A 26,067-nucleotide genomic window follows, 5' to 3' on the forward strand; every position below is an offset into this window, starting at 1 on the left:
TCAAGGTCAGGGCAGGCAGAATCAAGGTCAGGGCAGGCAGGCGGAAATGAAGTCCAGAGTTAGGCAGGGGTCAAAACCGGGAAGACTATCAAAAAGAGAATAGCAAAAGGAGTATGGGACAAACACACTGGCTGACTTGACTAACATACAAGACAAACTGGCACAGAGAGACAGGAATCACAGAGATAAATACACTGTCACAGAGAGACAGGAAACACAGGGATAAATACACTGGTACAGAGAGACAGGAAACACAGAGATAAATACACTGTCACAGAGAGACAGGAATCACAGAGATAAATACACTGGCACAGAGAGACAGGAAACACAGAGATAAATACACTGTCACAGAGAGACAGGAAACACAGAGATAAATACACTGGTACAGAGAGACAGGAATCACAGAGATAAATACACTGGCACAGAGAGACAGGAAACACAGGGATAAATACACTGGTACAGAGAGACAGGAAACACAGAGATAAATACACTGGCACAGAGAGACAGGAATCACAGAGATAAATACACTGTCACAGAGAGACAGGAAACACAGGGATAAATACACTGGTACAGAGAGACAGGAAACACAGAGATAAATACACTGGTACAGAGAGACAGGAATCACAGGGATAAATACACTGGTACAGAGAGACAGGAAACACAGGGATAAATACACTGGTACAGAGAGACAGGAAACACAGAGATAAATACACTGGTACAGAGAGACAGGAATCACAGGGATAAATACACTGGTACAGAGAGACAGGAAACACAGAGATAAATACACTGGTACAGAGAGACAGGAATCACAGGGATAAATACACTGGTACAGAGAGACAGGAAACACAGAGATAAATACACTGGTACAGAGAGACAGGAATCACAGGGATAAATACACTGGTACAGAGAGACAGGAAACACAGAGATAAATACACTGGAACAGAGAGACAGGAAACACAGGGATAAATACACTGGTACAGAGAGACAGGAATCACAGGGATAAATACACTGGTACATAGAGACAGGAAACACAGAGATAAATACACTGGTACAGAGAGACAGGAAACACAGGGATAAATACACTGGTACAGAGAGACAGGAATCACAGGGATAAATACACTGGTACAGAGAGACAGGAAACACAGAGATAAATACACTGGTACAGAGAGACAGGAAACACAGGGATAAATACACTGGTACATAGAGACAGGAAACACAGAGATAAATACACTGGTACAGAGAGACAGGAATCACAGGGATAAATACACTGGTACATAGAGACAGGAAACACAGAGATAAATACACTGGTACAGAGAGACAGGAAACACAGAGATAAATACACTGGTACATAGAGACAGGAAACACAGGGATAAATACACTGGTACATAGAGACAGGAAACACAGAGATAAATACACTGGTACAGAGAGACAGGAAACACAGGGATAAATACACTGGTACAGAGAGACAGGAATCACAGGGATAAATACACTGGTACATAGAGACAGGAAACACAGAGATAAATACACTGGTACAGAGAGACAGGAAACACAGGGATAAATACACTGGTACAGAGAGACAGGAATCACAGGGATAAATACACTGGTACAGAGAGACAGGAAACACAGGGATAAATACACTGGGGTAACACCTGGAGGGGGTGGAGACAATCACAGGGACAGGTGAAATAGATCAGGACGTGACATTGTTAAATAATGGGGTGGGGATGATAAAGACGGTGATATAAAATAAAATCAGGGACAATTGGTATGTTAACCATTTATTTGATTTATTTTGCAGAATGAAACACATGAGACACAATAGACTCAAATCAATTAACAACTCCATCAAATAAAAGTAAATTACATTTTTTTGCTTTCTTTCTCTGTTATTAACTTTGCAGATATTTATTTTGCTATACAGGTACAAATATAGCATGACTCTTTATTCATGATAGTCATACATTTTCTTTAGTGTAAGCAAACACCAGAGACTTGCATTAAGTGAGACAGTGAGGGAGAGAAATAGAGAGATGGTGAGAGAGAGAGAGAGAGAGAGAGAGAGAGAGAGAGATGTCATGATTTGCTTCTTTACATTTTAAAATATCTTGATTGTACAAAAATGCAAATGGATTCTTCAGCATATGATGTACTATTTTTCAAAGTGCATCTTCCATTTTGGCATTTGAGCAGAATTCAAATTAAAGGTTTTGACGCGAAAAGGGACGAATTGTAATAATCAAATTGGATGTAAAAAAATATATAAAAAAATGCCTGCTCTCTCTCAAAGATGAATAACAACAGTAAATATAATTTATTAGTAAACAGAAACATTGTTTTTATTTGCAATTATGTTCTCTAACTGCATTGGTAGACAGGGACGGCTTTAAGTTGAGTAAATAAGCTTCTGCAACAATTACATATCCAAAGTTTCAAAAACAAAAGTAAATCATTTCATACATAAAAAACGAAAAGTATTTATTGAGGTTGTTGTTTTTTTGCTGTGTGTCTGTGTGTACAAACATACTTTTCTTAAAAATAACAATTGAATCTATACTATTTTTTGTGCAATAGAACCCTGGATATAAAAATACCTAATCTTGACAAAATGCATTTTAACAGAATGCAATACAACAATGGGACTAAACATGTGAGGCACTATTGGTATGAATTTGGTGAGATTTAATGCTCAATAAATTTTGACTATGTACAAAAGACAATACTTAATATTACAATACAGATTCATCTTATTTACAGTTAAATTGAAGTCTGAACAATGTCATGTAATAAGTCAAATGTGTGGAGAAAGTCCTACGGGAAAAAAACACACGTAATGTTACATTGAGATGAGATGTGAACTCATCTGTCAAGTTTTAAATTCTTGAGCAGATAGGGCTGTTGTGTATATGGAGAAGATAATTGGGTAGTATACGAGAGAGTTTATAATTAGCCTCAACAATTCATTCATTTCTTTGGTGACATGGAAAAGTCAAGTTTTGGGAAATGGAAACCACCTCTAGACCCACTGTCGCTGCTGGAAGACGAGGCGATTCTCGACTTTTTAGAGGGGAGAGATACACCACCACTTCCCTCTACTCTCTCTTCATTATCTTCACCCAGTGTCACTTCATATGCGCCCGTCGACTTTGAGCCAAAACCACCAAAGGTGCCAAACTTTGACTTGCTCTTCTTTCCTTTCACCTTGGCCCCCCCAACATCAACAGAGATGTCGCAAACCTCGGCACTTAAGTGACTTGAGGGGGAAGACACAGCCAGATCTCCCTCGTCACTCGCCACAGAGGAAGACCGATGCCTTGATTTCTTAAAAAGATCCAGTGAGGCTGACTTGCTCTTAGGGGACACACTATGCCCAGATCCTCCCTCTACAGACAACTTGCCACTTACTAACTCCCCATGACTTAAACTCAACTCTTTGGAGCCCTTAACGCCGCCACTACCACCGGCTCCCAGTTCTGCATCCGGCCCCTGAAAGCTAATATCCGCTGCACTACCTCCCTTTGCTTTTGACTTGCCAAAACCGAACCTTGGCATCTTCACATTCACTTTACCACCACTGTTCTTCACGTCTGGGCCGTGCAACTCCAGGCTCGGAGAACTAACTCTACCAATAACCGAAGGAGTCTGCACATCAACCTTCTCACCCCCCACTGCTAACCCTGCTTCTAACCCTGCATCAACATCTACTCCCATCTCTGGTCCATGGTACTTCGGAACACTGATTTTGGGGAATGATACGTGTCCCTCTGGGAAATGTAGTCCACTGAATCCTGAAACATTTGAGTCTACTTCTACTCCTCCTCCGATATCTGTCTTAGGACCTTTAAAACCTCCTGAGAGGCTTGCCTCTCCTTTCAGATTTTGCCCGTTCACATTTACGTCAACATCAGGGACATTTACCTGGGGCCCTTTGATTTTCATCCCTGGAAATTTCATGTTAGACTTAGTTTTTACATCTGGAACTTCCACGTTTACATCTGGACCCCCAATGTTGGCTTGTAGGCTCCCAGATGACAAGTCACCTTTAACTTTGGAAGATTTTACATCAAATTCCACATCGGGGAAATGAAGTTTTCCAAAGAAGGGTTTCTTTACTTTTGCTCCTTTCAGGTGAAGCTCAGGAGAGTCAACATCTAAATCTACACCTGATGTTTCAAGGTCAATATCGACATCAGGTTTCTTTGCTTTCCCTTTGATTTTGGGTAGTTTGAATTTGCCTTTCTTTCCTTTGACATGAACCTCAACATCAGGGGCTTCTAGACTACTGTCAACCTCTGGCAAATGAACATCTAATTTGGGGCTCTTTCCTCCCATATGGATCTTTGGTGCATTGAATTTAGGTCCTTTGATATTTGCATCCCCAAGGTTAAGGTCAACCTCAGGTGCTTTCACATCAATCGTTCTGTGAGAAATATTCAGTTCAGGACCTTGAACTTCTGGGGACTTAATACCAAACATGGGACCTTTGAACTTTGGAAACTTGATGTCTGGTTTTTCAAAACTGAAACTGGGACTTCCCATATCAAGGGAACCACCTGACAACTTTGCATCAGGACCTCTGATGTCGAGATCTGTACGTGAAATGTCAACACTAGGTACCATGATGTCAATATCAGCTTGAGGTAGGTTAAGATCCACATCTGGACCCTCCAGTTTAGGTCCTCTAAATCCAAATGATGGCATCTTCATCTTTGGCATCTTAAATCCTCCTGAACCTTCAATGTCAACATCTGGACCTTCAATGTCTACTTTGGGTGCTTTGAAGTCTCCTTCGATCTTGGGGACTGACACATCAAAATCTCCCTTTACCTTTGGACCTTTCAGGTTGAAATCCATATCTGGCATTGATACCTTTGGTCCTGACATTGAAGGCATCTTGAATTTTGGCCCTCTGATTTTACCATCATACCCTTCAATGTCAATTTCTGGACCTTCAACATTAATGTCAGCTTTAGGTAGGTTGAGATCGACATCCGGACCCTCCAGGTTAGGTCCTTTGAATCCAAAGGATGGCATTTTCATCTTTGGCATCTTAAATCCTCCTGAACCTTCGATGTCAACATCTGGACCTTTAATGTCTACTTTGGGGGCTTTGAGGTCTCCTGACATATCAACATCTCCCTTCATCTTTGGACCTTTCAGGTTGAAGTCCACATCAGGCATGGAGATCTTTGGTCCTGATATGGAAGGCATCTTGAATTTCGGACCTTTGATTTTACCATCTGGGCCTTCAATGTCCAGTTCTGGACCTTTGATGTCAACGTTGGGCCCCTTAATATCAATATCAGCTTTAGGAAGGTTGATATCAACATCTGGCCCCTCCAGTTTGGGTCCTTTGAATCCAAATGATGGCATCTTCATCTTTGGCATCTTAAATCCTCCTGAACCTTCAATGTCAACATCTGGACCTTCAATGTCTACTTTGGGTGCTTTGAGGTCTCCTTCGATCTTGGGGACTGACACATCAAAATCTCCCTTTACCTTTGGACCTTTCAGGTTGAAATCCATATCTGGCATTGATACCTTTGGTCCTGACATTGAAGGCATCTTGAATTTTGGCCCTCTGATTTTACCATCATACCCTTCAATGTCAATTTCTGGACCTTCAACATTAATGTCAGCTTTAGGTAGGTTGAGATCGACATCCGGACCCTCCAGGTTAGGTCCTTTGAATCCAAAGGATGGCATTTTCATCTTTGGCATCTTAAATCCTCCTGAACCTTCGATGTCAACATCTGGACCTTTAATGTCTACTTTGGGTGCTTTGAGGTCTCCTGACATATCAACATCTCCCTTCATCTTTGGACCTTTCAGGTTGAAGTCCACATCAGGCATGGAGATCTTTGGTCCTGATATGGAAGGCATCTTGAATTTCGGACCTTTGATTTTACCATCTGGGCCTTCAATGTCCAGTTCTGGACCTTTGATGTCAACGTTGGGCCCCTTAATATCAATGTCAGCTTTAGGAAGGTTGATATCAACATCTGGCCCCTCCAGTTTGGGTCCTTTGAATCCAAATGATGGCATCTTCATCTTTGGCATCTTAAATCCTCCTGAACCTTCAATGTCAACATCTGGACCTTCAATGTCTACTTTGGGTGCTTTGAGGTCTCCTTCGATCTTGGGGACTGACACATCAAAATCTCCCTTTACCTTTGGACCTTTCAGGTTGAAATCCATATCTGGCATTGATACCTTTGGTCCTGACATTGAAGGCATCTTGAATTTTGGCCCTCTGATTTTACCATCATACCCTTCAATGTCAATTTCTGGACCTTCAACATTAATGTCAGCTTTAGGTAGGTTGAGATCGACATCCGGACCCTCCAGGTTAGGTCCTTTGAATCCAAAGGATGGCATTTTCATCTTTGGCATCTTAAATCCTCCTGAACCTTCGATGTCAACATCTGGACCTTTAATGTCTACTTTGGGTGCTTTGAGGTCTCCTGACATATCAACATCTCCCTTCATCTTTGGACCTTTCAGGTTGAAGTCCACATCAGGCATGGAGATCTTTGGTCCTGATATGGAAGGCATCTTGAATTTCGGACCTTTGATTTTACCATCTGGGCCTTCAATGTCCAGTTCTGGACCTTTGATGTCAACGTTGGGCCCCTTAATATCAATGTCAGCTTTAGACCTTTGATGTCAACGTTGGGCCCCTTAATATCAATGTCAGCTTTAGGAAGGTTGATATCAACATCTGGCCCCTCCAGTTTGGGTCCTTTGAATCCAAATGATGGCATCTTCATCTTTGGCATCTTAAATCCTCCTGAACCTTCAATGTCAACATCTGGACCTTCAATGTCTACTTTGGGTGCTTTGAGGTCTCCTTCGATCTTGGGGACTGACACATCAAAATCTCCCTTTACCTTTGGACCTTTCAGGTTGAAATCCATATCTGGCATTGATACCTTTGGTCCTGACATTGAAGGCATCTTGAATTTTGGCCCTCTGATTTTACCATCATACCCTTCAATGTCAATTTCTGGACCTTCAACATTAATGTCAGCTTTAGGTAGGTTGAGATCGACATCCGGACCCTCCAGGTTAGGTCCTTTGAATCCAAAGGATGGCATTTTCATCTTTGGCATCTTAAATCCTCCTGAACCTTCGATGTCAACATCTGGACCTTTAATGTCTACTTTGGGTGCTTTGAGGTCTCCTGACATATCAACATCTCCCTTCATCTTTGGACCTTTCAGGTTGAAGTCCACATCAGGCATGGAGATCTTTGGTCCTGATATGGAAGGCATCTTGAATTTCGGACCTTTGATTTTACCATCTGGGCCTTCAATGTCCAGTTCTGGACCTTTGATGTCAACGTTGGGCCCCTTAATATCAATGTCAGCTTTAGGAAGGTTGATATCAACATCTGGCCCCTCCAGTTTGGGTCCTTTGAATCCAAATGATGGCATCTTCATCTTTGGCATCTTAAATCCTCCTGAACCTTCAATGTCAACATCTGGACCTTCAATGTCTACTTTGGGTGCTTTGAGGTCTCCTTCGATCTTGGGGACTGACACATCAAAATCTCCCTTTACCTTTGGACCTTTCAGGTTGAAATCCATATCTGGCATTGATACCTTTGGTCCTGACATTGAAGGCATCTTGAATTTTGGCCCTCTGATTTTACCATCATACCCTTCAATGTCAATTTCTGGACCTTCAACATTAATGTCAGCTTTAGGTAGGTTGAGATCGACATCCGGACCCTCCAGGTTAGGTCCTTTGAATCCAAAGGATGGCATTTTCATCTTTGGCATCTTAAATCCTCCTGAACCTTCGATGTCAACATCTGGACCTTTAATGTCTACTTTGGGTGCTTTGAGGTCTCCTGACATATCAACATCTCCCTTCATCTTTGGACCTTTCAGGTTGAAGTCCACATCAGGCATGGAGATCTTTGGTCCTGATATGGAAGGCATCTTGAATTTCGGACCTTTGATTTTACCATCTGGGCCTTCAATGTCCAGTTCTGGACCTTTGATGTCAACGTTGGGCCCCTTAATATCAATGTCAGCTTTAGGAAGGTTGATATCAACATCTGGCCCCTCCAGTTTGGGTCCTTTGAATCCAAATGATGGCATCTTCATCTTTGGCATCTTAAATCCTCCTGAACCTTCAATGTCAACATCTGGACCTTCAATGTCTACTTTGGGTGCTTTGAGGTCTCCTTCGATCTTGGGGACTGACACATCAAAATCTCCCTTTACCTTTGGACCTTTCAGGTTGAAATCCATATCTGGCATTGATACCTTTGATCCTGACATTGAAGGCATCTTGAATTTTGGCCCTCTGATTTTACCATCATACCCTTCAATGTCAATTTCTGGACCTTCAACATTAATGTCAGCTTTAGGTAGGTTGAGATCGACATCCGGACCCTCCAGGTTAGGTCCTTTGAATCCAAAGGATGGCATTTTCATCTTTGGCATCTTAAATCCTCCTGAACCTTCGATGTCAACATCTGGACCTTTAATGTCTACTTTGGGTGCTTTGAGGTCTCCTGACATATCAACATCTCCCTTCATCTTTGGACCTTTCAGGTTGAAGTCCACATCAGGCATGGAGATCTTTGGTCCTGATATGGAAGGCATCTTGAATTTCGGACCTTTGATTTTACCATCTGGGCCTTCAATGTCCAGTTCTGGACCTTTGATGTCAACGTTGGGCCCCTTAATATCAATGTCAGCTTTAGGAAGGTTGATATCAACATCTGGCCCCTCCAGTTTGGGTCCTTTGAATCCAAATGATGGCATCTTCATCTTTGGCATCTTAAATCCTCCTGAACCTTCAATGTCAACATCTGGACCTTCAATGTCTACTTTGGGTGCTTTGAGGTCTCCTTCGATCTTGGGGACTGACACATCAAAATCTCCCTTTACCTTTGGACCTTTCAGGTTGAAATCCATATCTGGCATTGATACCTTTGGTCCTGACATTGAAGGCATCTTGAATTTTGGCCCTCTGATTTTACCATCATACCCTTCAATGTCAATTTCTGGACCTTCAACATTAATGTCAGCTTTAGGTAGGTTGAGATCGACATCCGGACCCTCCAGGTTAGGTCCTTTGAATCCAAAGGATGGCATTTTCATCTTTGGCATCTTAAATCCTCCTGAACCTTCGATGTCAACATCTGGACCTTTAATGTCTACTTTGGGGGCTTTGAGGTCTCCTGACATATCAACATCTCCCTTCATCTTTGGACCTTTCAGGTTGAAGTCCACATCAGGCATGGAGATCTTTGGTCCTGATATGGAAGGCATCTTGAATTTCGGACCTTTGATTTTACCATCTGGGCCTTCAATGTCCAGTTCTGGACCTTTGATGTCAACGTTGGGCCCCTTAATATCAATGTCAGCTTTAGGAAGGTTGATATCAACATCTGGCCCCTCCAGTTTGGGTCCTTTGAATCCAAATGATGGCATCTTCATCTTTGGCATCTTAAATCCTCCTGAACCTTCAATGTCAACATCTGGACCTTCAATGTCTACTTTGGGTGCTTTGAGTTCTCCTTCAATCATTGGCACAGACAAGTCCACATCTCCCTTCATCTTTGGACCTTTCAGGTCAAAGTCCATATCAGGCATAGAGATCTTTGGTCCTGATATTGATGGCATCTTGAATTTTGGGCCCTTGATTTTGCCATCAGGGCATTCAATGTCAATTTCCGGAACATTAATGTCAACACTGGGTCCCTTAATGCCGACATCAGATTTAGGTATGTTAATATCTATATCTGGTATCTCTACTTTCGGGCTTCTGAATCCAAATTTTGGCATTTTGAATTTGGATCCTTTGGCCTTAGGGCTGGTAGCCCCAACATCAAGCTCAAGGTCTGACACACTACCTTTCGGTCCTTTGACATTAATATCTACTTTTGCTAGATTTACATCAACCTCAGGAGACTTGACTTTTGGCCCTCCGAATCCAAACTTTGGCATTTTGAACTTAGACTTCTTTGGTGTAATGTCAGGACTCTCAATTGAGACATCCAATCCATCAAATTCAGCTTTGGGTGTACTGATTTCTCCCTCAACTCCCCCCTTGAACTTTGGCCCTTTGAGATTGAAATCAATATCAGGCATCGACATTTTGGGGCCAGAAATGGAGGGCATCTTCATCTTTGGCATCTTAAATCCTCCTGAACCTTCAATGTCAACATCTGGAACTTCAATATCAACCTTGGGTGCTTTCAGGTCACCTTCAATCATTGGCACAGACATGTCCACGTCTCCCTTCATTTTTGGACCTTTCAGATTGAAGTCCACATCGGGCATGGAGATCTTCGGTCCTGAAATTGATGGCATCTTGAATTTTGGCCCTTTGATTTTTCCATCTGGACCTTCAATGTCAAGATCTGGACCTTCAATGTCTACTTTGGGTGCTTTAAGTTCTCCTGACATATCAACATCTCCCTTCATCTTGGGACCTTTCAGATTGAAGTCCACATCAGGCATGGAGATCTTTGGTCCTGATATTGATGGCATCTTGAATTTCGGCCCTTTGATTTTACCATCAGGGCCTTCAATGTCAAGTTCTGGACCTTTAATGTCCACTTTGGGCGCTTTGATGTCTATATCAGCAGTTGGCAGGTTAACATCAACATCTGGACCCTCCAATTTAGGACCTTTGAATCCAAATGATGGCATCTTCATCTTTGGCATCTTAAATCCTCCTGAACCTTCAATGTCAAGATCTGGGCCCTCTATGTCTACTTTGGGTGCTTTGAGGTCTCCTTCTATCTTGGGCCCTGACACATCGACATCTCCCTTCATCTTTGGACCTTTCAGATTGAAGTCCACATCAGGCATGGAGATCTTCGGTCCTGAAATTGATGGCATCTTGAATTTTGGCCCTTTGATTTTTCCATCTGGGCCTTCAATGTCAAGATCTGGACCTTCAATGTCTACTTTGGGTGCTTTAAGTTCTCCTGACATATCAACATCTCCCTTCATCTTGGGACCTTTCAGATTGAAGTCCATATCAGGCATGGAGATCTTTGGTCCTGATATTGATGGCATCTTGAATTTTGGCCCTTTGATTTTACCATCAGGGCCTTCAATGTCAAGTTCTGGACCTTTAATGTCCACTTTGGGCACTTTGATGTCTATATCAGCTGTTGGCAGGTTAACATCAACATCTGGACCCTCCAATTTAGGACCTTTGAATCCAAATGATGGCATCTTCATCTTTGGCATCTTAAATCCTCCTGAACCTTCAATGTCAAGATCTGGACCCTCTATGTCTACTTTGGGTGCTTTGAGGTCTCCTTCTATCTTGGGCCCTGACACGTCGAAATCTCCCTTCATCTTGGGACCTTTTAGGTTGAAATCCACATCAGGCATGGAGATCTTTGGTCCTGACATTGACGGCATCTTGAATTTCGGCCCTTTGATTTTACCATCAGGGCCTTCAATGTCAAGTTCTGGAACTTTAATGTCCACTTTGGGCGCTTTGATGTCTATATCAGCTGTTGGCAGGTTAACATCAACATCTGGACCCTCCAATTTAGGACCTTTGAATCCAAAAGACGGCATCTTCATCTTTGGCATCTTAAATCCTCCTGAACCTTCAATGTCAAGTTCTGGACCTTTAATGTCCACTTTGGGCGCTTTGATGTCTATATCAGCTGTTGGCAGGTTAACATCAACATCTGGACCCTCCAATTTAGGACCTTTGAATCCAAATGATGGCATCTTCATCTTTGGCATCTTAAATCCTCCTGAACCTTCAATGTCAAGATCTGGCCCCTCTATGTCTACTTTGGGTGCTTTGAGGTCTCCTTCTATCTTGGGCCCTGACACGTCGAAATCTCCCTTCATCTTGGGACCTTTTAGGTTGAAATCCACATCAGGCATGGAGATCTTTGGTCCTGACATTGATGGCATCTTGAATTTCGGCCCTTTGATTTTACCATCAGGGCCTTCAATGTCAAGTTCTGGACCTTTAATGTCCACTTTGGGCACTTTGATGTCTATATCAGCTGTTGGCAGGTTAACATCAACATCTGGACCCTCCAATTTAGGACCTTTGAATCCAAATGAAGGCATCTTCATCTTTGGCATCTTAAATCCTCCTGAACCTTCAATGTCAAGATCTGGGCCCTCTATGTCTAATTTGGGTGCTTTGAGGTCTCCTTCTATCTTGGGCCCTGACACATCAAAATCTCCCTTCATCTTTGGACCTTTCAGATTGAAGTCCACATCAGGCATGGAGATCTTTGGTCCTGAAATTGATGGCATCTTGAATTTTGGCCCTTTGATTTTTCCATCTGGACCTTCAATGTCAAGATCTGGACCTTCAATGTCAACTTGGGGTGCTTTAAGTTCTCCTGACATATCAACATCTCCCTTCATCTTGGGACCTTTCAGGTTGAAGTCCACGTCAGGCATGGAGATCTTCGGTCCTGACATTGACGGCATCTTGAATTTCGGCCCTTTGATTTTACCATCAGGGCCTTCAATGTCAAGTTCTGGACCTTTAATGTCCACTTTGGGCGCTTTGATGTCTATATCAGCTGTTGGTAGGTTAACATCAACATCTGGACCCTCCAATTTAGGACCTTTGAATCCAAAAGACGGCATCTTCATCTTTGGCATCTTAAATCCTCCTGAACCTTCAATGTCAAGTTCTGGACCTTTAATGTCCACTTTGGGCGCTTTGATGTCTATATCAGCTTTTTGCAGGTTAACATCAACATCTGGACCCTCCAATTTAGGACCTTTGAATCCAAATGATGGCATCTTCATCTTTGGCATCTTAAATCCTCCTGAACCTTCAATGTCAAGATCTGGCACCTCTATGTCTACTTTGGGTGCTTTGAGGTCTCCTTCTATCTTGGGCCCTGACACATCGACATCTCCCTTCATCTTTGGACCTTTCAGATTGAAGTCCACATCAGGCATGGAGATCTTCGGTCCTGAAATTGATGGCATCTTGAATTTTGGCCCTTTGATTTTTCCATCTGGACCTTCAATGTCAAGATCTGGACCTTCAATGTCTACTTTGGGTGCTTTAAGTTCTCCTGACATATCAACATCTCCCTTCATCTTGGGACCTTTCAGGTTGAAGTCCACATCAGGCATGGAGATCTTTGGTCCTGATATTGATGGCATCTTGAATTTCGGCCCTTTGATTTTACCATCAGGGCCTTCAATGTCAAGTTCTGGACCTTTAATGTCCACTTTGGGCGCTTTGATGTCTATATCAGCTTTTGGTAGGTTAACATCAACATCTGGACCCTCCAATTTAGGACCTTTGAATCCAAAAGACGGCATCTTCATCTTTGGCATCTTAAATCCTCCTGAACCTTCAATGTCAAGTTCTGGACCTTTAATGTCCACTTTGGGCGCTTTGATGTCTATATCAGCAGTTGGCAGGTTAACATCAACATCTGGACCCTCCAATTTAGGACCTTTGAATCCAAATGATGGCATCTTCATCTTTGGCATCTTAAATCCTCCTGAACCTTCAATGTCAAGATCTGGGCCCTCTATGTCTACTTTGGGTGCTTTGAGGTCTCCTTCTATCTTGGGCCCTGACACATCGACATCTCCCTTCATCTTTGGACCTTTCAGATTGAAGTCCACATCAGGCATGGAGATCTTCGGTCCTGAAATTGATGGCATCTTGAATTTTGGCCCTTTGATTTTTCCATCTGGGCCTTCAATGTCAAGATCTGGACCTTCAATGTCTACTTTGGGTGCTTTAAGTTCTCCTGACATATCAACATCTCCCTTCATCTTGGGACCTTTCAGATTGAAGTCCATATCAGGCATGGAGATCTTTGGTCCTGATATTGATGGCATCTTGAATTTTGGCCCTTTGATTTTACCATCAGGGCCTTCAATGTCAAGTTCTGGACCTTTAATGTCCACTTTGGGCACTTTGATGTCTATATCAGCTGTTGGCAGGTTAACATCAACATCTGGACCCTCCAATTTAGGACCTTTGAATCCAAATGATGGCATCTTCATCTTTGGCATCTTAAATCCTCCGGAACCTTCAATGTCAAGATCTGGACCCTCTATGTCTACTTTGGGTGCTTTGAGGTCTCCTTCTATCTTGGGCCCTGACACGTCGAAATCTCCCTTCATCTTGGGACCTTTTAGGTTGAAATCCACATCAGGCATGGAGATCTTTGGTCCTGACATTGACGGCATCTTGAATTTCGGCCCTTTGATTTTACCATCAGGGCCTTCAATGTCAAGTTCTGGACCTTTAATGTCCACTTTGGGCGCTTTGATGTCTATATCAGCTGTTGGCAGGTTAACATCAACATCTGGACCCTCCAATTTAGGACCTTTGAATCCAAATGATGGCATCTTCATCTTTGGCATCTTAAATCCTCCTGAACCATCAATGTCAAGATCTGGGCCCTCTATGTCTAATTTGGGTGCTTTGAGGTCTCCTTCTATTTTGGGCCCTGACACATCGAAATCTCCCTTCATCTTTGGACCTTTCAGATTGAAGTCCACATCAGGCATGGAGATCTTTGGTCCTGAAATTGATGGCATCTTGAATTTTGGCCCTTTGATTTTTCCATCTGGACCTTCAATGTCAAGATCTGGACCTTCAATGTCAACTTTGGGTGCTTTAAGTTCTCCTGACATATCAACATCTCCCTTCATCTTGGGACCTTTCAGGTTGAAGTCCACATCAGGCATGGAGATCTTTGGTCCTGATATTGATGGCATCTTGAATTTCGGCCCTTTGATTTTACCATCAGGGCCTTCAATGTCAAGTTCTGGACCTTTAATGTCCACTTTGGGCGCTTTGATGTCTATATCAACTGTTGGCAGGTTAACATCAACATCTGGACCCTCCAATTTAGGACCTTTGAATCCAAATGAAGGCATCTTCATCTTTGGCATCTTAAATCCTCCTGAACCTTCAATGTCAAGATCTGGGCCCTCTATGTCTAATTTGGGTGCTTTGAGGTCTCCTTCTATTTTGGGCCCTGACACATCGAAATCTCCCTTCATCTTTGGACCTTTTAGGTTGAAATCCACCACAGGCATGGAGATCTTCGGTCCTGAAATTGATGGCATCTTGAATTTTGGCCCTTTGATTTTTCCATCTGGACCTTCAATGTCAAGTTCTGGACCTTCAATGTCAACTTGGGGTGCTTTAAGTTCTCCTGACATATCAACATCTCCCTTCATCTTGGGACCTTTCAGGTTGAAGTCCACATCAGGCATGGAGATCTTTGGTCCTGACATTGACGGCATCTTGAATTTCGGCCCTTTGATTTTACCATCAGGGCCTTCAATGTCAAGTTCTGGACCTTTAATGTCCACTTTGGGCGCTTTGATGTCTATATCAGCTTTTGGTAGGTTAACATCAACATCTGGACCCTCCAATTTAGGACCTTTGAATCCAAAAGACGGCATCTTCATCTTTGGCATCTTAAATCCTCCTGAACCTTCAATGTCAAGTTCTGGACCTTTAATGTCCACTTTGGGCGCTTTGATGTCTAAATCAGCTTTTTGCAGGTTAACATCAACATCTGGACCCTCCAATTTAGGACCTTTGAATCCAAATGATGGCATCTTCATCTTTGGCATCTTAAATCCTCCTGAACCTTCAATGTCAAGATCTGGCCCCTCTATGTCTACTTTGGGTGCTTTGAGGTCTCCTTCTATCTTGGGCCCTGACACATCGACATCTCCCTTCATCTTTGGACCTTTCAGATTGAAGTCCACATCAGGCATGGAGATCTTCGGTCCTGAAATTGATGGCATCTTGAATTTTGGCCCTTTGATTTTTCCATCTGGACCTTCAATGTCAAGATCTGGACCTTCAATGTCTACTTTGGGTGCTTTAAGTTCTCCTGACATATCAACATCTCCCTTCATCTTGGGACCTTTCAGATTGAAGTCCATATCAGGCATGGAGATCTTTGGTCCTGATATTGATGGCATCTTGAATTTTGGCCCTTTGATTTTACCATCAGGGCCTTCAATGTCAAGTTCTGGACCTTTAATGTCCACTTTGGGCACTTTGATGTCTATATCAGCTGTTGGCAGGTTAACATCAACATCTGGACCCTCCAATTTAGGACCTTTGAATCCAAATGATGGCATCTTCATCTTTGGCATCTTAAATCCTCCGGAACCTTCAATGTCAAGATCTGGCCCCTCTATGTCTACTTTGGGTGCTTTGAGGTCTCCTTCTATCTTGGGCCCTGACACGTCGAAATCTCCCTTCATCTTGGGACCTTTTAGGTTGAAATCCACATCAGGCATGGAGATCTTTGGTCCTGAAATTGATGGCATCTTGAATTTTGGCCCTTTGATTTTTCCATCTGGACCTTCAATGTCAAGATCTGGACCTTCAATGTCAACTTTGGGTGCTTTAAGTTCTCCTGACATATCAACATCTCCCTTCATCTTGGGACCTTTCAGGTTGAAGTCCACATCAGGCATGGAGATCTTTGGTCCTGATATTGATGGCATCTTGAATTTCGGCCCTTTGATTTTACCATCAGGGCCTTCAATGTCAAGTTCTGGACCTTTAATGTCCACTTTGGGCGCTTTGATGTCTATATCAGCTTTTGGTAGGTTAACATCAACATCTGGACCCTCCAATTTAGGACCTTTGAATCCAAAAGACGGCATCTTCATCTTTGGCATCTTAAATCCTCCTGAACCTTCAATGTCAAGTTCTGGACCTTTAATGTCCACTTTGGGCGCTTTGATGTCTATATCAGCTTTTTGCAGGTTAACATCAACATCTGGACCCTCCAATTTAGGACCTTTGAATCCAAATGATGGCATCTTCATCTTTGGCATCTTAAATCCTCCTGAACCTTCAATGTCAAGATCTGGCCCCTCTATGTCTACTTTGGGTGCTTTGAGGTCTCCTTCTATCTTGGGCCCTGACACATCGACATCTCCCTTCATCTTTGGACCTTTCAGATTGAAGTCCACATCAGGCATGGAGATCTTCGGTCCTGAAATTGATGGCATCTTGAATTTTGGCCCTTTGATTTTTCCATCTGGACCTTCAATGTCAAGATCTGGACCTTCAATGTCTACTTTGGGTGCTTTAAGTTCTCCTGACATATCAACATCTCCCTTCATCTTGGGACCTTTCAGATTGAAGTCCATATCAGGCATGGAGATCTTTGGTCCTGATATTGATGGCATCTTGAATTTTGGCCCTTTGATTTTACCATCAGGGCCTTCAATGTCAAGTTCTGGACCTTTAATGTCCACTTTGGGCACTTTGATGTCTATATCAGCTGTTGGCAGGTTAACATCAACATCTGGACCCTCCAATTTAGGACCTTTGAATCCAAATGATGGCATCTTCATCTTTGGCATCTTAAATCCTCCGGAACCTTCAATGTCAAGATCTGGCCCCTCTATGTCTACTTTGGGTGCTTTGAGGTCTCCTTCTATCTTGGGCCCTGACACGTCGAAATCTCCCTTCATCTTGGGACCTTTTAGGTTGAAATCCACATCAGGCATGGAGATCTTTGGTCCTGACATTGACGGCATCTTGAATTTCGGCCCTTTGATTTTACCATCAGGGCCTTCAATGTCAAGTTCTGGACCTTTAATGTCCACTTTGGGCGCTTTGATGTCTATATCAGCTGTTGGCAGGTTAACATCAACATCTGGACCCTCCAATTTAGGACCTTTGAATCCAAATGATGGCATCTTCATCTTTGGCATCTTAAATCCTCCTGAACCTTCAATGTCAAGATCTGGGCCCTCTATGTCTAATTTGGGTGCTTTGAGGTCTCCTTCTATTTTGGGCCCTGACACATCGAAATCTCCCTTCATCTTTGGACCTTTCAGATTGAAGTCCACATCAGGCATGGAGATCTTTGGTCCTGAAATTGATGGCATCTTGAATTTTGGCCCTTTGATTTTTCCATCTGGACCTTCAATGTCAAGATCTGGACCTTCAATGTCAACTTTGGGTGCTTTAAGTTCTCCTGACATATCAACATCTCCCTTCATCTTGGGACCTTTCAGGTTGAAGTCCACATCAGGCATGGAGATCTTTGGTCCTGATATTGATGGCATCTTGAATTTCGGCCCTTTGATTTTTCCATCAGGGCCTTCAATGTCAAGTTCTGGACCTTTAATGTCCACTTTGGGCGCTTTGATGTCTATATCAGCTGTTGGCAGGTTAACATCAACATCTGGACCCTCCAATTTAGGACCTTTGAATCCAAATGAAGGCATCTTCATCTTTGGCATCTTAAATCCTCCTGAACCTTCAATGTCAAGATCTGGGCCCTCTATGTCTAATTTGGGTGCTTTGAGGTCTCCTTCTATTTTGGGCCCTGACACATCGAAATCTCCCTTCATCTTTGGACCTTTTAGGTTGATATCCACCACAGGCATGGAGATCTTCGGTCCTGAAATTGATGGCATCTTGAATTTTGGCCCTTTGATTTTTCCATCTGGACCTTCAATGTCAAGTTCTGGACCTTCAATGTCAACTTTGGGTGCTTTAAGTTCTCCTGACATATCAACATCTCCCTTCATCTTGGGACCTTTCAGGTTGAAGTCCACATCAGGCATGGAGATCTTTGGTCCTGACATTGACGGCATCTTGAATTTCGGCCCTTTGATTTTACCATCAGGGCCTTCAATGTCAAGTTCTGGACCTTTAATGTCCACTTTGGGCGCTTTGATGTCTATATCAGCTGTTGGCAGGTTAACATCAACATCTGGACCCTCCAATTTAGGACCTTTGAATCCAAATGATGGCATCTTCATCTTTGGCATCTTAAATCCTCCTGAACCTTCAATGTCAAGTTCTGGACCTTTAATGTCCACTTTGGGCGCTTTGATGTCTATATCAGCTTTTTGCAGGTTAACATCAACATCTGGACCCTCCAATTTAGGACCTTTGAATCCAAATGATGGCATCTTCATCTTTGGCATCTTAAATCCTCCTGAACCTTCAATGTCAAGATCTGGCCCCTCTATGTCTACTTTGGGTGCTTTGAGGTCTCCTTCTATCTTGGGCCCTGACACATCGACATCTCCCTTCATCTTTGGACCTTTCAGATTGAAGTCCACATCAGGCATGGAGATCTTCGGTCCTGAAATTGATGGCATCTTGAATTTTGGCCCTTTGATTTTTCCATCTGGACCTTCAATGTCAAGATCTGGACCTTCAATGTTTACTTTGGGTGCTTTAAGTTCTCCTGACATATCAACATCTCCCTTCATCTTGGGACCTTTCAGATTGAAGTCCATATCAGGCATGGAGATCTTTGGTCCTGATATTGATGGCATCTTGAATTTTGGCCCTTTGATTTTACCATCAGGGCCTTCAATGTCAAGTTCTGGACCTTTAATGTCCACTTTGGGCACTTTGATGTCTATATCAGCTGTTGGCAGGTTAACATCAACATCTGGACCCTCCAATTTAGGACCTTTGAATCCAAATGATGGCATCTTCATCTTTGGCATCTTAAATCCTCCGGAACCTTCAATGTCAAGATCTGGCCCCTCTATGTCTACTTTGGGTGCTTTGAGGTCTCCTTCTATCTTGGGCCCTGACACGTCGAAATCTCCCTTCATCTTGGGACCTTTTAGGTTGAAATCCACATCAGGCATGGAGATCTTTGGTCCTGACATTGACGGCATCTTGAATTTCGGCCCTTTGATTTTACCATCAGGGCCTTCAATGTCAAGTTCTGGACCTTTAATGTCCACTTTGGGCGCTTTGATGTCTATATCAGCTGTTGGCAGGTTAACATCAACATCTGGACCCTCCAATTTAGGACCTTTGAATCCAAATGATGGCATCTTCATCTTTGGCATCTTAAATCCTCCTGAACCTTCAATGTCAAGATCTGGGCCCTCTATGTCTACTTTGGGTGCTTTGAGGTCTCCTTCTATTTTGGGCCCTGACACATCGAAATCTCCCTTCATCTTTGGACCTTTCAGATTGAAGTCCACATCAGGCATGGAGATCTTCGGTCCTGAAATTGATGGCATCTTGAACTTTGGCCCTTTGATTTTTCCATCTGGACCTTCAATTTCAAGATCTGGACTTTCAATGTCTACTTTGGGTTCTTTAAGTTCTCCTGACATATCAACATCTCCCTTCATCTTGGGACCTTTCAGGTTGAAGTCCACATCAGGCATGGAGATATTTGGTCCTGACATTGACGGCATCTTGAATTTCGGCCCTTTGATTTTATCATCAGGGCCTTCAATGTCAAGTTCTGGACCTTTAATGTCCACTTTGGGCGCTTTGATGTCTATATCAGCTTTTGGTAGGTTAACATCAACATCTGGACCCTCCAATTTAGGACCTTTGAATCCAAAAGACGGCATCTTCATCTTTGGCATCTTAAATCCTCCTGAACCTTCAATGTCAAGTTCTGGACCTTTAATATCCACTTTGGGCGCTTTGATGTCTATATCAGCTGTTGGCAGGTTAACATCAACATCTGGACCCTCCAATTTAGGACCTTTGAATCCAAATGATGGCATCTTCATCTTTGGCATCTTAAATCCTCCTGAACCTTCAATGTCAAGATCTGGGCCCTCTATGTCTACTTTGGGTGCTTTGAGGTCTCCTTCTATTTTGGGCCCTGACACATCGAAATCTCCCTTCATCTTTGGACCTTTCAGATTGAAGTCCACATCAGGCATGGAGATCTTCGGTCCTGAAATTGATGGCATCTTGAATTTTGGCCCTTTGATTTTTCCATCTGGACCTTCAATGTCAAGATCTGGACCTTCAATGTCTACTTTGGGTGCTTTAAGTTCTCCTGACATATCAACATCTCCCTTCATCTTGGGACCTTTCAGATTGAAGTCCATATCAGGCATGGAGATCTTTGGTCCTGATATTGATGGCATCTTGAGTTTCGGCCCTTTGATTTTACCATCAGAGCCTTCAATGTCAAGTTCTGGACCTTTAATGTCCACTTTGGGCGCTTTGATGTCAATATCAGCTTTTGGTAGGTTAACATCAACATCTGGACCCTCCAATTTAGGACCTTTGTATCCAAATGATGGCATCTTCATCTTTGGTATCTTAAATCCTCCTGAACCTTCAATGTCAACATCTGGACCTTCAATGTCTACTTTGGGCGCTGTTATATCTCCTTTTATCTTTGGCATTGACACATTCACATCACCCTTCGTCTTTGGCCCTTTAAGATTGATGTCCATGTCAGGCATTGAGATCTTTGGTCCTGATATGGAAGGCATCTTGAATTGTGGGCCCTTGATTTTTCCATCGGGGCCTTCAATGTCCAGTTCTGGACCTTTGATGTCAACGTTGGGTCCCTTTATTTCAATGTCACCTTTAGGTAGTTTGACATCAACATCTGGACCCTCCAGTTTGGGTCCTTTGATTCCAAATGAAGGCATCTTCATCTTTGGCATCTTAAATCCTCCTGAACCTTCAATGTCAAGTTCTGGACCTTTAATATCCACTTTGGGCGCTTTGATGTCTATATCAGCTGTTGGCAGGTTAACATCAACATCTGGACCCTCCAATTTAGGACCTTTGAATCCAAATGATGGCATCTTCATCTTTGGCATCTTAAATCCTCCTGAACCTTCAATGTCAAGATCTGGGCCCTCTATGTCTACTTTGGGTGCTTTGAGGTCTCCTTCTATCTTGGGCCCTGACACATCAAAATCTCCTTTCATCTTTGGACCTTTCAGGTTGAAGTCAACATCAGGCATTGAGATGTTTGGTCCTGATGTTGTCGGCATCTTGAATTTTGACCCTTTCATTTTACCATCTGGGCCTTCAATGTCAAGTTCTGGACCTTTAATTTCTACTTTGGGAGGCTTGATGTCTATGTCAGTTTTTGGTAGGTTGACATCGACATCAGGACCCTCACGTCCCGATCCTTTGATTCCAAATGATGGCATCTTTACTTTGGGTATCTTGAAACCTCTTTCTGGATCATGAACATCAACACCTGAAACCCTAATGTCTACTTTAGGTGCTTTGATATCAAAACCACCTATCTGTTTCCCTGCTTTAACATTCATGGATGGGCCTGATACATCTCCATCTACCCCGGGAACCGAAACATCCCCACTACCCTTCACCTTCGGTAGTTTCACATCTCTATCGCTTTCTGTACCTGCAATGTTCAGTCCAAATGATGGCATTTTGATGCCACCTTTAAGTTTGCTTTCATTTTCAATGGTTGTTCCTTTTACCAATGTTCCTTTTACAGACGTTTTCACTGAGCCAGACTCCTTTATGCCCGTATTGATGTCAAGTGTTTGCGCTCTTATGTCTGTTGATATCTTCCCTCCATTCAACCCTGCATCAATGCCTGGCATGCTGGGTAAGGAAACTCCACCCTGGTTGCCTCTGGAGTGACCTACGCTCCCAGACCCTCTCACCTGTTGATCACTAATGGTTATTCCAGGTACTGAGCCTCCGACCCTCCCCTGCCAGTCTGCACTGCCTCTACCAGGCAAATGAACGTCTACTCCTCTCACCTCCCCTTTACCCATTGATATGGAGCTGGATGAAATATTTGTTGTTTTTTCAGGTGCCGTGACAGTGACTGATCCTGCCTGGTAGTCAGCTGAGTCACCTGAAACCTGAAAGCTCCCGTCGCCCTGCTGACCCCCTCTATAGAGGCCGAACTCTCGCTGACCCTTCACCCCCGACATTCCAAAGCTCGGTCCTTTGAATCTGATCCCTGCTGCTCCACCATCTCCCCCCTCTATCTCCCTCGTTACAGTGGTGGTCTTCACCCCTCCAGTGCTCCAGTGCTTCTCAGAAGAGCTAGTTACATCCGGCCCAGTGAAGGAAACACCATCACCTCCTAGTTCAAAATCACCCCCCTCCAATCCACCTCCTACACCTGAAGAGCTTCCGCTTCCATGTAAAACTCGTATTTGAGTCGAGCTGCCCCCTTCTGACTGCTCATATCGGTTCCCTTTGAACTCTGGCCCGGTGAGCTCAAGCTGCTCGTCCACGCCCCCTGGCATGTCTACAGAGTAGGTAGTGATGCGCCGGGTGACGGTGGTGATCGTGCTGCCGTCGGTGCTGGTGCTGCTGTGGCGCTCCGTACGGACGTCCACGCCGTCCGCCAGATCCTCAGACTTCAGTCGGGGCTTAATCTTCTTGGAATATATTCTCTTGTAATCTTCATCGTCCCCGCTCTGTTCTCGTCAAAACAAGGTGAAATCAGTAATCACAGTAAATAAATAATAATACATTAATAATAATGATAATAATAATATTAAATGTATTACATTAGGTAATAATACTATTGTTGAAAATATACAGTATGAACATTCGATAGGGAAGTGAGTATATTTAAGAAGATATGTGTATAGTTTGTTTTCAAGAAGTCTGTGTTCACTAGAGTTGGGGTTCAATTCAATTTCAATTCCAGTGAATTCCCGAAAGGTAAACATAATTCTAATTACAATTCTAAATGTTCCTCGTTATAAAACCATTGAAGATAATTGGAATTCCATTGTACTTCCTGAATTGACTGTAAGCGAAATAGAATTTACCCCAATCCTGGTGTTCACGTAAAAGCTCCTGAAAAGTTTATTAAAATCCTGTAAAAGTCCAATCTTTGCCATCACCATCACACAAGTAAATACACTTACAATTGCTTGCACAGTAAACATAGCTACATACCAGGATACTGCCTTGACTGGAGCCTCCAAACCTTCCCTTCCCTTCATACGACAGAGTGCCCATGGGGGATCGGCTGGGTGACAGAGTGCCCATGGGGGAGCGGCATGGTGACTTGTCCTTGTTCTGTAGTTTCAGTCCAACCTTGTGTTTGTTTAAGGTCTTGAGGAGCTCCGCTGTCTCCTCGGAACTCATGTTGTCAAAATAGATGGTGGCACCCACAATTTGATCACCTTTAGGGGATGGACACAAGAGAACATTGATACCATGTTAAAATCCGTAGAGCACCTCCCTGGTAGATCAAACAAATCTTACTGTATATCAACTTACATCAATTATAAGATATCAGGAGCTTAAGTAACTGTAGAAATGAATGAAGTTAATGAATAACTTACAGAAGAGCAATGCTAACTCCGTTACATACCCTCGTGTACTCTTCCAGTGCGTCCAGCAGGCGACTCCATTTTCACCTCTTTGACATAGATCTCTCCTTCGCCTGACTGCTCGAGGGTCATTCCCTGTTTCTCTGGACCCGACCAGTCAGAGAAGAGCACCTCCCTGGTTTCCTCCTCTTCAGCCATCCTTTAATAACGATATATGTTCAATAGGGCTTTTTCAATTACAAGAAGAATCTCAAAGATGCTTTGAAGAACAACAACATTAAGTTAGTTCATGGGCTGGGGGAGAGAGAAGGCAGGGAGAGAGAGGGGGAGAGAAGGTGGGGGGGAGAGGGAGAGAGAGAGGGTGGGGGAGAGAGAGGGAGAGGGGGAGAGAGAAGGCAGGGAGAGAGATAGAGGGGGAGGGGGAGAGAGAGGGGGAGAGATAAGGGGGGAAGGCAGGGAGAGAGAGAGGGGGAGAGGGGGAGGGGGGAGAGAGAAGGGGGAGAGAGGGGGGATAAGGGGAGAGGTGGGGGGAGAGAAGGGGGAGAGAGAAGGTGGGGAGGGGGAGAGAGAAGGGGGAAGAAAGAGAGGTAGAGAGAGAAGGGGGGAGAGAGAGAGAGAGAAAAAACAAATCACATGAAATAGAAAATAAAATGCAAACAAAGACTATAGTATTTCTTAAGGTGATTTCTAAGTAGGTGAAATACCTTTGTTTTTTCTTGTCCTTTGCCTATGCTCTGGTGTGGTTTGTTTCTGCCTTGGTTTTACTGAAAAACAAAACATGAGATAACATCAGTACTGTTGATTCATGAACAAGCTACAGAAAACCATTCTGTAAAAAGAAAACCCTGTTAAAATGTGTACAAAATGTAAGACACCTGACACATTTGCATGTGTATCTGCTTTTATGAAAGCCATGTTTTACCTGTCTCTCACTGCAGGGTGGCCTAGTGGTTAGAGCGTTGGACTACTAACCGGAAGGTTGCGAGTTCAACCCCCCAAGCTGACAAGGTACAAATCTGTCGTTCTGCCACTGAACAGGCAGTTAACCCACTGTTCCCAGGCCGTCATTGAAAATAAGAATTTGTTCTTAACTGACTTGCCTGGTTAAATAAAGGTAAAAAAAAAATGGTAACAACAAGTTCTTGCTATAATGCAATGGCCAAGATGTATGAAATGGCCATTAGATGGCGCTAAAACTCTGAGTAGGTGAGTAGTACTGCCTTGTCTTATATAACCATTCAATTCTCAGTTCCCTCCATTTCTCTCCTGTTGGAGTTGGACTGAGACCACACCCTTTACCCTGAGGAAAGCAGCCTGATCGTGAAGCTTACACTCCAATGTCAATACTGAGAACAATGATGGCTGTAGCTTCCATTCTTTAGACATATGTACACACACACACACACACACACACACACACACACACACACACACACACACACACACACACACACACACACAGGCTTGTATAAATAAAACACACACACTAGCACACATATGCACACACACACACACACACACACACACACACACACACACACACACACACACACACACACACACACACACACACACACACACACACACACACAGGCTTGTATAAATAAAACACACACACTAGCACACATACGCACACACACACACACACACACATACACACACACACACACACAGGCTTGTATAAATAAAACACACACACAAGCACACACACACACACCCACACACACAGGCTTGTATAAATAAAACACACACACAAGCACACATACGCACACATACATAAACCAAACCTCTTGTTTTGTACACACGGCATCAGGCCCTATAGAAATAGCTCAGTCAAGGTTTGACCAAACTGTCATTTCCCGTGTTTTTATGTAGCGCCCCTGGTGTGACTCCTGACAGACTTATTTTCTGTCAACGATTTGTTGTGAAATTGACCTGCTCATTTGTAACTATCGTCACTTTGCTGGGCATGTTCAAGATGTGTTCCAAGGTTGTGAAAGCCTACAGATAATATGTCTGAACTTCGAAGTACATTTCGTAG

The 26,067-nt window shown here is 43.3% G+C and overlaps 1 protein-coding gene across 5 annotated transcripts in view; it reads right to left on the minus strand.

The window, feature by feature from the left end:
• Positions 1-1,762: 1,762 nt before the first annotated feature.
• Positions 1,763-26,067, minus strand: part of LOC135545452 (neuroblast differentiation-associated protein AHNAK-like) — a 62,040-nt gene continuing 37,735 nt past the window's right edge. For 2 of the 5 annotated variants that reach the window (XM_064973076.1, XM_064973077.1), the window contains exons 3-7: positions 24,731-24,790; positions 24,068-24,225; positions 23,647-23,876; positions 6,656-23,156; positions 1,763-6,608 (exon numbers count right to left, since the gene is read on the minus strand). In XM_064973076.1, the coding sequence (XP_064829148.1) occupies positions 2,962-6,608; positions 6,656-23,156; positions 23,647-23,876; positions 24,068-24,224 (20,535 nt within the window). In that variant the 5' untranslated portion in view covers position 24,225; positions 24,731-24,790 and the 3' untranslated portion in view covers positions 1,763-2,961. The remainder of the gene's footprint in view (positions 6,609-6,655; positions 23,157-23,646; positions 23,877-24,067; positions 24,226-24,730; positions 24,791-26,067) is intronic. The other 3 variants (XM_064973078.1, XM_064973080.1, XM_064973079.1) reach the window with 3 other exon arrangements.

Source organism: Oncorhynchus masou, chromosome 9 (genome assembly GCF_036934945.1).
Source record: "Oncorhynchus masou masou isolate Uvic2021 chromosome 9, UVic_Omas_1.1, whole genome shotgun sequence".
Taxonomy (NCBI): Eukaryota; Metazoa; Chordata; class Actinopteri; order Salmoniformes; family Salmonidae; genus Oncorhynchus; species Oncorhynchus masou.